Source organism: Penaeus chinensis, chromosome 6, assembly GCF_019202785.1.
Source record: "Penaeus chinensis breed Huanghai No. 1 chromosome 6, ASM1920278v2, whole genome shotgun sequence".
Lineage (NCBI taxonomy): Eukaryota > Metazoa > Arthropoda > Malacostraca > Decapoda > Penaeidae > Penaeus > Penaeus chinensis.
In genome coordinates, this window is record NC_061824.1 from 16,634,019 (window position 1) to 16,646,518 (window position 12,500).

Below are 12,500 nucleotides of genomic sequence, written 5' to 3' on the forward strand. Positions count from 1 at the left end.
CCACACACATATTACACACACATACCAATCTCTATTCCTACATCTTTCTGATACCGTAAAGGGTTTTAATTTATTTAAAAAAAAGGATGTTTTTGTATATCATATTTTACTATTAGCTCAAGACACATACATATAACAAAAGCAAAATGTGTTTAACTTCAATCACAATACATACTTTATATTAACAGATAATATGTATGACTATAAACCAGTGGATTAAAAATGAGGTTGTACATTCTGAGCTGATGACCTATCTAGACATTTCTAACATATTATTTCTTGCCAAAGAATGAAAAAATGCTCTTGGATCCTGATGCTGATTTAGCAAGCGCTTTGGCCTTTGCTGTCTGTGGGGTCTTGCTCTGTAAGAAAAAGCATATGTTGTCAAGCGGACAGGAAAAATTAATATTATGTATTTATGTATAGGGGTGTGTGTGTGTGTGATACAAACATATTTCACAGAAAAACACATAAGACAAGCAATTACTTATCCAAAAATCTGTTTCAGCTATCTATAAAAACACAAATTGCATGAGCATTACCTTTTCCACCTTAATATCATCCTTGGTGTAATCTTCAGTAGGACCTTCAATTTTTTGCTTCTTTGTTGGTGGCTGGTTCTCTGCACCTGTCAAGGCCTTCTGCTTATTTGATGGTTCTGGTAGCTGAAGTTGCACAGAGAGGTCTTTTGAAAGCTCTTCTGGGATATAATCTGATAAAATGCCATGTGCTAGTGCTAGGTATGCCACTGTAAAAAGAGGAATAAATTAATGTCAGTTAGCCCTTAATCATATACATGGTATATGATATAAAAGCATCTTAAGGAATGGAAAAAAATCTGGTTGGCAGAAGTTTGGAAAACACTATGGGGAGAAACACTTACAATTGCCTGGTATTACCTACAGGACATGGGCAATTTCATGTTTAATGTTTTAAACAAATAAATGTGCTAGACCTGAAAGGTCATACATCACTATGGTAAAGTATTGTAATGGGAGTAGTTCTTTATTAGAACAAAATGTCTTCAGTTTCAGCAGCCATATGGCATTATAAAATAGTATGATAGTGAATGGAGTAGAAAGAGGGGGAGTAAATGGGGTAGGATAGGGACTGATAGAAGGGAAAGGGTTATACACAAAGGGTGATTAGATCGAATAGAGGGTATTTATGCATCTAGGGCAGGCAAACAGGTTGTTAATTGAAAAGGTAGGGGATTCTGTGAGGGTGTTGTACAGGTTGTGGGACAGGAAAGAGGACGAGTAAGGAAAAGTGAAGCTATGGGCTTCAGTAAAGCTGGGGCAGGATAGTAGGATATGTGGGACTGAAAGAGGAAAATTGCATGTGGAGCACAGAGGTGGGTATGGAATCATACCCACCTCATACGCACAGAGGTATAAAAGATTGCCAACAGGTATAGAGGAAAGTTTTGATGTGGGGGTAGTAGTCTGTGGCTGGAATGTGTGAAAAGCAGGGTTGGTGAGTTGTGGATAAGGCAGGATATTGTGCCAAGGCATCTGCTTGTTCATTGCTGTGGATCCTGACATGGCTGGGTATCCACCAGAACCTCACTGCTTTCTGTTGTGAAGACAGATAAAACAAATGGTCTTGTATCTTACGGACTACAGGGTCGATAGCAAGTATGGATTGTCTGAGTGATATTGAGTTGTGTCAGTCAGTGATGGTGAAGAATGAGGAGGAGATGGAAGACATGCTTTGTAAAGCATAGAGGATAGCATATATTTCTCTTGCAAGGATGCTCAATTCAGGAGGAAGGAGAAAGTTGTATGTGTGAGAAGGAAAGATTACAACCAAACCATGGATAATAGAAGAGCAATTACAGGAAGGAAAGGTTGGGCAGAAAGAGGAAGGGATCAGAGATAAGGAATGAGTGAATGGGAAAGCAGTTTCCAAATGAACAGGGAAAGGGGTAGGTATACGTAGAGAGGAGGAGAAGGTATGAAGAAGGGATTGGACAACAGTTAGCTAGGAGAAAGAAAAGCTGATGAAACTAAACACAGCTTCTTAGAGACAAAAGAGAACGACATCAAGGAAGGGATGGTAGGACTGTTCAATATATAACTCTAAAATGGAGAGGATCAAAAGGTGCTTCGGGCTAAATGGAGACCACAATGATGGATTGTGTTAAGTTGAGCAAGAAAGGAGGTAGAGCCAGAAGAATATATATGGCAGCCATAATCAATGGTGGAAAGGATTAGGGTAATATGAAGATGGAGGGGTGTTTTGAGGTCTGAACCCCCGGACATATGTAACAGGGTCTGAAAGAGTTGGAGGCAACGGCAAGCTTTTTCCTTAGCAGAAATGATCCATGCAAGACAGTTTGGAGTCAAAAATTACACCAAGAATCTTGCCAGAAGGGTGGAATTGGATGGGAGCATCAAATAGGAAAAGAGGAGGTTTGGAGCCTATACATAAAAAGAAAATAGTATAGAAAAGATTTTATAGGTAGAAATTCAAAAGCCATATTTGGTTGCCCAAGAAGAGATTGACGCTATTGCTAACTGGAGAAGCTGATGGAGATCTGGTATGAAAGAACCAGAAATAATGGCTAGATCATCTACATACAGTGTTGACCAGATTCCTGGTTGCAGAACTGCAACTAATCCATTTACAGCAATGAGAAATAATACGGTGCTGAGCACAATGCCTTCATATCAACGGAAAGAAGAGAAAGTGGAAGATGCAAATCTATCACAGAAGATGCGATCAGAAAAGAAGGATGAATGATGAACTATGGCTTGTAAATGCTGATGTGATTTGGGTTTCAAAATAAGCAAGAGGATAAGCTGTGCTTCTGGCATGACAAAATCCAAAATGATTTGGAGATCTGAAGCTGTGATATTCAAGGTACCACATTAGCCAGATGTTAACCATCCTTTCCAGTAGCTTGTAGGTGCTATGACATGATAGTCTTGAGGAAGGGCACCAGTTTGTTTGGTTTTTGGAAAGGTAGTACAGGGCCTCTCACCAGTGGGGAGGAAAGTTTCCATATGTTATTGAATACTGAAAGTAGAAAGGACAAGGAAGATGGTGGAAGGTGTCATAACATACAGTCATGTATACTGTCTGGGCCTTTGTGAGTGTTTCAGCATGAATGTAGGGCATAATAAATTTCAGAAGAAAAAGGTGTATTAAAGATTCTGCAAAGGGCTGGGAGAAGGAGTGCACTCTTTGTCTAATTTTAAGGAAGAGAAGTGAGGAGAAAGGTGAGATCTGCTACTGATCTGGCTAAAATAGGCACTAAGTTCTGTAGCTACTTGATGAGGGTCAGAGATGAGGCTATTGTGGATATGGAGGATGGGGGCAGGATGAGGAGGATGTTTACCTAATAGTTTATGAATCCACCACCAGATTGCATAGGTAGGTGTGAATGATTTTATGAAGGAAAAATAATTTTGCCAGCTGTTGTGATGGAGTTTTGTATTGTACGGTGAAGATGAGCTGATGCCTTTTTAAATAATGTGAGGGCTGTTAATTGACTGAGGGTAAATCTAATTGAAGCTTGCAGCCTGTTCCAGGCCGAATTCTTCAACAATCTGAGTTCCACCTGGAACAGATTTTGAAGTTTAAGATTGGGAAGTTTGGGGAATGGCTTTATAGGCTGCATTTAAGATATTAGCTGTGAAGTATAGAAGCATGTCTGAAATGAAAAAGAAGGAGTAAATAGGAAGATCAAAGGTAGAGAGGGAGGTAAAGGTATGCTAGTCAGATCTGTTTAAGCACCAGCAAGGGGGGTTGTGAAGTCGGCCATAGGAAGTAGGAGAAAGGGGAATAGGATCACTATAATGAAATTGGTCTAGAACTGATCAATGAAAGTCTTGGCAAAGGGATAGAGAGCAAAGAGAAAGATCAAGATGTGAAAAGGATTAGTTACATGTCACAATGAGTGGGACAGTTTGAATTTAGAAGGATAAGAATTTGAGAGAAAGAGTTCTAAGGAGCAACCTCCATAAGTAATAGTGGAGTCACCCCAGAGGGTCTGTGTGTGTGTGTGGGGGGGGGGGGTGCTACTTACTCTGTGTTTGTTCCAGGTTCATTGCACGGACATAGGTAAAACTCTGGGCATTAGAAGTAGGAACTTTCTTTTCCTGCAAGAGAGTGGAAAGCTTCCTTACTCGACCTTCCAACCAAGACAAGGTTGACTCTTTGCTATACTTCCACACACCCAGATCTGGACTTCCTGCAAAATAGTAAATAAATCTTTATTACCAGGATTTTTTCATGTCTCTTTTCTTTGAGATGTCTAAAAATTGTGAATTACTGTTATTTAAGAATCTGGGACCTAAAGTGTTTATGAGAAAAACAGCCTCTTGTTTCATAAACTCTAGTACTCTCTATCTATTCTTCTGTCTCTTTTTCTCTCTATCTCTAAGTATGTATATATTTATGTATGTACATACATTCAATGATGGACAAAAATAACCTTCACCCCTACACTGTCAAATAGAGTACAAGACCTGATGATTTTTCTTCTCTCAATTGTGCAACACTGAATCTGTAGTTATTGTCAAGCTAAATGAAGGATTTGAGGAATATGCAATTTTATAAAATTGACCAACTCATAAGGCATAAATGTGTGTCATTCTCATGCATTTGTACTGTTGTCATAAAGATTGTTACTTTTATTCATCACTGTACATGAATATATCTATGTATACATATATGTGTGAACTCATCTTCTTCTTCTCCCTCTTCCTCTCCCTCTTCCTCACACTGACTGACTCTCATACACACAGACAGACAGACAGACACACATACATATGCATGCATATAAACACATGAACAAACAAACACATATATATGATCCAATACATAAATATAAATACGCTTCAAAACCAACCTTTCCTGTCAGCAATATGTGAGAAATCTTTCCCAGCTGCAAGACTAGATACATGCACTATGGCTGGATACTGGTTGTCTTCCAGTAGGTGATCAAGAGGAACATTTTTGGTGGACTGGAAACCGGATATAACTGTATTATTAATGTTGTTTATATGAATTGCAGGATGTTAAAATATAAAGAAAAATTGAAATAATGTAATGGTGATATACAGTATAATGACCAAGGTTGACTGAAATCTGAAGTACTTATTAAATTAATAATAATAAAAAAATAATACCTTATACTGAACTACAAAGAATTTCAACATCAAACAACGTCATCTAACCTGCATTAAATATGGCAGGATGAGATAAGAGATGTCAACTGGTGTCGTTATATATAATTTCCCATCTGATTGGACTGTCTCACCAATAAGCCAGGACCTGTTGAAAAGGCATGAAAATAATATGAAATCTATCCTCAGATAGTTTTAGATATTCTGATGTTTAAAACAGCTTTTGCTTTTAAAAATTACAGGAGAAAGAAGAAACATTGCTGCAGGTTTTTAAATTACATATCTTTATTCCTATATAAATCTACTGTCATATTTTCCAAGAGAAAGTATAACTGAGTCAATACTACTATGTCTATTTGTCCTTTTCTTTAGCTGTTTACTTTTATGTGTGCTTCATGGCTCAGTGGAATAAGGAACCTGAGTACTGATTAAGTGTTTGAGAGATCATGCCTCTCTGGTGTTGTGAGTGATAAGGATCCCAACTTTTCTTGGCATTCAGAGGGAGGTGGCAACCTATGGGCTCTGTGTGGCAAGGCTGTCATTCATATTCAGAGATACTTCAGACACCTTGGACAGAGAGCTGGAGCGGCATATTGCGCCCATCAGCCAATTATTTTGAGGCGATTGGCTGACAGGTGCAACACGCCACTCCAGCTCTCTGTCTAAGGTGTCCAAGTGTCTCTGAATATAAGTGTGTGTCATACACACATGTACACATACACACATCCAAAAAGAAGGAGGAGGAGAAGGAGGAGGAGGAGAAGAAAGAAGAGAAGGAAGAGAAGGAAGAGAAGGAAGAGAAGGATGAGAAGGAAGAGAAGGAAGAGAGAAGATGAATAAGAAGAAAAAGGATTTTCTATCTTACAAAAACCTGTCTTTGCTGCCATAATTGTGCAATGTACAAACAATGAGAATTGTGGTAATAAATACAACCTATTATTTGTTAACTGAAAATTTTCGGCCATGTCAACATCTAAGGTCATTAGCGGAGTATTCAAAATATAGTGATAGTGTGAAGCTTGGGGACAAAGCCCCAAGGTAAGGAAGTGCTATATGACATCAAAGGTCATATGGCACTATGGTAAATTAAAGTAGCAGAAAGGGTTAGGAAATAGTTAATGATTAGACTAAAGTTATAGATTGAACAGTACTAGGGTGGTATGGTAGTGAAAAGGGTAGAGACAGGGAGCTGATGGAGTACAGTATAAGGTAATGATTGTGAGAAGGGGAAGGAGTAGGAAACATTATGATAAAGTGTGGCAAAAATGGCAAAAATGAGTTTAAGAATTAGGATAAGTGGACATAACAAGGGGATGAAGAAAAGGAAATGGAAAGCAGAAGATGAAAAGACAATGCAAAATTAGTTGAGGTGAGGACTGAGGACCAAGGCAGGGGTGTTCCCCTGCATTAGGCCTCAGTCACCATCTTCTTAGCCCCCCACGACAACAACAAGCAAGGGATGGGAGGAGGGGGGAATACAATCTAAACCTATGGGGAATTAACCCACAAAAATACATGCGATGCCAGTTTTTTTTTCTTTAATCATTATCATTATTACTACCATAATTATCATGATTATCCTTATTATTAATTGTCTTTAAATACAGATGGCTCTACATGTGCTTAATCACCAAGGAATTATTTTTCATTTTCATTGCTATTAGAATTGTTAATATTATTATAATATTCATAATGTCAATAATAATCATAATAGCATCTATACTAACAGTGGAAGAAGCAGTCAAGTGTAGATAACTACACTACATTTACCCAGGAAAATGGGTCTACCTTGGTTACTACTTCAATGAGCATTTCTCAAATTCAAGCATTTCCAAGATGGTGCATTATACAGCCAAAGACCAAAAAGATAGGGTATAAAATTCTGCAAAGGCTTGTCTCTATGATGTTTTGTTCTATTTATTATAGTTTTGCACAAAATGGCTCAATGTTTAATGGTTAGAAAGCAAAATGTATGTGCTAGACATCAAAGGTCATACAGCACTATAGAAAGGTGTAAAAAGGGTAAGGAGGTTAGTTGATGATTAACCCAATCAGAGCAGATGGCAATGCTACACCCACTGTAAAAAAAATCTATTGTCTTTACACAGATGGCTCTACAAGTGCTTAGTCATCACGGAGTCAGTTATTAATCGTATCTATTTCACCTGTTTTTAAGCTTCATTTGTATTATTTTATGTCTTTAATGTTGTTCATATTTCAACAATAATTTAATAATCATAATATCAATGAGAATGAGTATGTCAACATTAGTAGTATTAGAAAGAATAACACATTTTCCCGCAAACTCAAGGAATGGGTAAATCAGGTGCAGTCACTAGGGCCTACTGATAGACTCCTTGCTGGCTGAGCACATGTGGAGCCATCTTTATGTAACAAAATACACAAAAAACTACAGGGGACAGTACATAACCCTGCGGTCATTGGATTAAATGTGCTACACATCAGAAGCCATGTAGGAGTTCTGAAAGGTAGGGTTTAACAAGGGTGATCAGATCAATGTTGTCAAAGGAAGATTTGTGGGATTTTGCAAGGGTGTCCATAGGGTAAAGTGCTTAAGGGGTTTAAGGGCAATTCGATCACAGTCTCTGGGAGAATGTCAGGTGGGAGAGAATCCAGGGAAGGGGGTTGCTGTGACAAAGGGTCACACCTGGGGAAAGCGAGAGGGATAATGGAGATTTATTTATATATATATATTGAAAAATTTCTGCTGAGTCAACATCTAAGGTGATTAGTGGCATATTCAGGCAAGGAAGTGCTATTTAACATAAAAGATCATACCTACTTTACAAAAAATGTATCCCATTTGGCTGGGCTAAAAAGAGTATTCAAAATACATGTAGAGAAGGGGTTAATAGAAGGACAGGGATGTGTGGAAGAGGGAGTTGTGTTGAGAGAGGTAGTACTGCAGAATGGTGGACAATAAGGTTGCAGAGTAGTAATAAGGAGGATGGGGTTGTTGATGAAGAAAGTTGTGGGGGTGGAAGAGATGAAGTAGTGGATGTTAGGAGAGTAGGAATGTTTCCTTGAGAGTGAGTATTGACCTGGATGGATGACGTGCACTGAGCTGATGTGATAGTATGTATTGAGGAGGGGGCTGTAGTAGTAGTGTTCAGAGTCATGGTCAAAGGAGAGCCTGGGATCAGGAACTGGAATTGAAATCAGTGGGGCTATTTCATAAAGAGGTAAGCCTTAATATCCCCTATTAATGTATAAAGGCTTCATTACTGGCCATGGTAAGCCTAGAATGTGTTAGGGAGAGAAATGGTCCACCCCTCATGATCCCCTTGTGGGGTAAGAGCTATACAAAAACAGGAATATCATGGCCATGGCTCCACCTTGGGCTTTGTGACTGGCACAAAGTCAGCCTTTCATCCTTTCAACACAGCTTTTACAACTTAGGAAGTGGATAGTTAAAGGAAAGGAAACAAAAAGGGGAAGGGGAAAAGACCATGCAAAATTAGCTGAGGCCCAAGGTAGGGGTTTCCTATACCCCCCCCATGGCAACAATGGGTATGGAAATGGAGGGGGACAAAATGGCCAAAATTTAAATGCATTTTGGTCAAAATAATCATTCAAATGGATGCTTATGCTTTATTCAAGAATATGAAACATTAAATTCTTCATAACAGGTCATCCATATGAAATTAAAAAGTGAAGACTCCTCTTTTATTTTGTATTCTTGTTTTCTCTTAACATGATGAGGTTTCATAAAACAAAAACTAGAAAGTGTAAATGGTAAAAATTAATATCACTGATTAGTCATCTTGCCAAAAATGTGGCTAAAATATATTTACTACTATAACCTATTATCAAAGAAATCTGTTTACAATACCTAGTGAAAAGTAAATGTAGCTTGGCCCCACAAGTGCTTAATCACCACAGAATCAATTACTAGTCCTACCTACCTCACCCTGTTTAATCTTTTCCTTAGTTTCTAGAGAGACTGTTTTCTATTTTTTATTGATATCATTATTTTAATAACATTACAATAATCATACTGTCAATAATAAAAATAACTATTGATATTAACCTATTGAATCTGGGTGCAACTCTGCCGCACGTAGCCCAAAAGTGGGGCATTAGACTCACTTGAGTGGTGACTCTTGGGTATCTGGCTTGTAGGGCTGATCCACAAGAACAATTCCTTGCCTCTCCATTGCCAAAGTTAATATTTTTAATGTAATACTTTCTGTATTTTTGCATTTTACCATGTTCCAAGATCTATATTTGTTATATGATATGCTGTCTCACGATGGTAATAGACAGGTATCCTTGCACAGAATCCACATCATATCTCCTGTTACCCAGACCCCATGGTCACATCAACTGACTCCAATGGGTTAATAGAATTAGACAAAACCCTAAAAATTCAAGGAATGAGGAAACCAGGTGAGATTACATAGGACATATCAATTGACTAAGCCCTTGTGAAGCCATCTGTGTGTAATAAAACTCACAAAAAAGTACATAGAAAAAATTTAGCACTATTTCAATTTTTCATAATAATACACAATGCCATGTAGTCTCATTTTAAGGTTTTAAGAAAGTATACATTTCACATCTAGTGTTTTCACTGGATGAAAACTTTCTGTCTTTCTGTGACAGCCTTAGGTTCAGACTTTTTGTGAGAGAGTAGTGTACATCAAGAAGACAGAGACAAGACTATGACTGTATGAAACAGTGGATGATTGCTTGGTGGTGGGGACAGGAAGTGATGTGTACAATGTAGAAAAAGGTTAGTAGACACAATTCTTGAGATGCCCAGATCAATTGACACTGGTGTCTTTGTTCTCCTGGGATGATGGATACTGAAAAGTTTTGGCCCCAGAAAGTGCAGCCTACTTCACAGCATCTATGCACTCTCAAGTTTTGATAGTGTCCTACCCCTTTATAAAAGGAAAACAGTCAACCTTCAAATATAGGCCAAAAAACAATTTACCAGGTCTTGGTAAAGTAGTCGGACAGTCATGTGCAACCCACAATCAGCTTAAGGCAACAACAGATACTAATACATCCTTGATGCTTTATGGATGAGAGAATCACACAACAGTGAGTGATAGGCATGCTCAATTCTAACACAGCTTAAGAAGCCCCTGCCACTGACTGATATCAACTTGCAGTAGCTCTGAGCTCAACTTCAGATGTTATTGTGAAACAAAATGACCCATCAAAAGAAATTCAAAATATTACCAGCTTTGGTTGGAACAAAGAAGGCTCCACCACCCGACTGACAGTCTCAACAGTACTGCCATCCAAGAGGTGGCGAACTGCAACTGTGCCTCAGAGGGAGAGATTTGCAGCAAAAGATTATGCAGTAGCAACAGAGTTACCTTTTCATGCACATACTACTGCACATGTGAAGGAACTGCTTGTTACATCTATTTCACCAATTAGCAGAAAATGTTGATTTATATGATAATGATGATTAGTAGAGGAATGGCAGATAGTACTGATATACTCTCTGCAAGATATTTTACCGAAAAATTAACTGTTCATTAGTTATTAATGAAAATATAAGCACGAGTTGGAATATGTTTGATTTTAACCAAAACAAGTCCTCAATTTTCCATACCTTCTGTGCAAACACTCAGAGCAAAAATGCAGAATCTAAATGCAGAATCTATGGCCCTATTGTTTTTGGCCCCTATACATTTTTATCTTTTTTTTTATTTATAATTTCTGCAATGGCCAAAATCTTGAATTCTGACCACATTTGTCACTTATTTTGGCAACTCTACAAAATTAGCAATTTGCTCCAAAACAACAAATGTGTAAGAACAAATGGATACACTGACATGTTCTCCCTTGCCAGTTAGAATAAGAACAGGTGATCTTGATATGGGATACTTGAACATACTGTCATAATATTGACAGAACTGGATGGCTAAGCAATCTTATTAATACTAATTCCACTAAAAGAGAATGAATCATTACATTTTTATATGCGAGTTTGAAAAAAGATAAATCTCTTATATATTCCTTTTTAAATCCAAGGAAATAACCACTGAAACTGGTATGTCATAGCAATCAGTGACCAGAACTCCCCCTCCCCCTTTTGAACATTCTAGATCCATCACTGATAGTAGTTTCCATACAAAAAACTATATACAAAAACATCTAAGTTCACAAAACCAAGAGGTTATGATCATCCAGTAATACCAATTCTAAACTGTGGATCAGGCTAAGCTGAGAGTTTAATAACACTTCAAATATTTGACAGCAACAAGCACAGCAGTACTATAACATGTGACATGTGATGGCAGTATGAAGTGCCTCTCCATATGTTCAATATCAATATTACTGTGTAATACAATGTCTTGCCTACTTTACATACCTCACCTCTGCATATCATTACATATAATTTTCTTTATCTTTCAATCCTCTAGTATCATAATTTTCCAATCAGGAGTCGGTATAGCAAAGAGTAAGGTGTTACAGAGCCTCATAGTAAACTATTGCTAGCGCTGGATGGGATGAGTGGCCCACTAAATGTGCAACTTCACTCTTATGAAACTGAAAATACAAACAAAATGCAAATAAAAAGTAAGGTCAAACTCATCCTAGTTTGTAATTTTTTGGGGCGATTCTGACCAAAATTTGACGGGTTTTAGCGATAAAAGCTTTTATGACATCTTATTTCATTAGCGAGTTTTGCTTTTATACATGAACTTTGTGTAGCCCAAAATTCATGTTTCCAGCTGCTGGAATGTAAATATAGTAATAAGAGTAAAAAAACATTATGGAAAACAGGTCACTAGTTTTTTTTCATATCTATTTGTAGAAAACTAGAATTTTCCTAACAATTCTATACCACTGTATATTTCATTACAAAAACCAAATCTAAATGTTGAGTATATTAGTTGTAAAAAAAAAAAAAAAAAAAAAAAAAAAAAAAAAAAAAAAAAAAAAAAAAAAAAAAAAAATCTGAGCTTTTCTGAAGCTAGCCAAACTCACGCCATGGAGAAACTGGTCAAACCTATCACACCTGATACTGTACAGAGCAGCACAGAGAGAGACTACTGTTGGAAGTAAATTAAAAGAAAGTAATTTGCAAAAAATTTGAACTTACCTATACTCTTCATCAAATGCCACTAATTCAAAGAGTTGCTTTCCTTTTTTATCATAAATAAACATCGCTGAATTAAGAGTTCTAGGATGTTTTAATTTGATGACTTGAATATCTGCTGATGAGAAAAGAGTATCTGAAAAAGAGGAATTTTCAGAATTAAAAGAAAAATTCTTGAAGCAACCTGAAAATAAATTCTAAATGCAACAACAAAAGGAAAATAGTATGATATTCCTCTCTGTATAGTAATCCAAGTTACTGTCCAGAGCAAAAGCTAT

General features: G+C 37.3%; 1 protein-coding gene across 2 annotated transcripts in view; it reads right to left on the reverse strand.

The window, feature by feature from the left end:
* Positions 1 to 87: 87 nt before the first annotated feature.
* LOC125026702 (ribonuclease H2 subunit B-like) overlaps positions 88 to 12,500 on the reverse strand; it is a 17,056-nt gene continuing 4,643 nt past the window's right edge. For both annotated transcript variants that reach the window (XM_047615332.1, XM_047615333.1), the window contains exons 2-7: positions 12,226 to 12,358; positions 5,187 to 5,283; positions 4,859 to 4,973; positions 4,034 to 4,198; positions 543 to 748; positions 88 to 362 (exon numbers count right to left, since the gene is read on the reverse strand). In XM_047615332.1, coding sequence (XP_047471288.1) covers positions 273 to 362; positions 543 to 748; positions 4,034 to 4,198; positions 4,859 to 4,973; positions 5,187 to 5,283; positions 12,226 to 12,358 — 806 coding nt within the window. In that variant the 3' untranslated portion in view covers positions 88 to 272. The remainder of the gene's footprint in view (positions 363 to 542; positions 749 to 4,033; positions 4,199 to 4,858; positions 4,974 to 5,186; positions 5,284 to 12,225; positions 12,359 to 12,500) is intronic.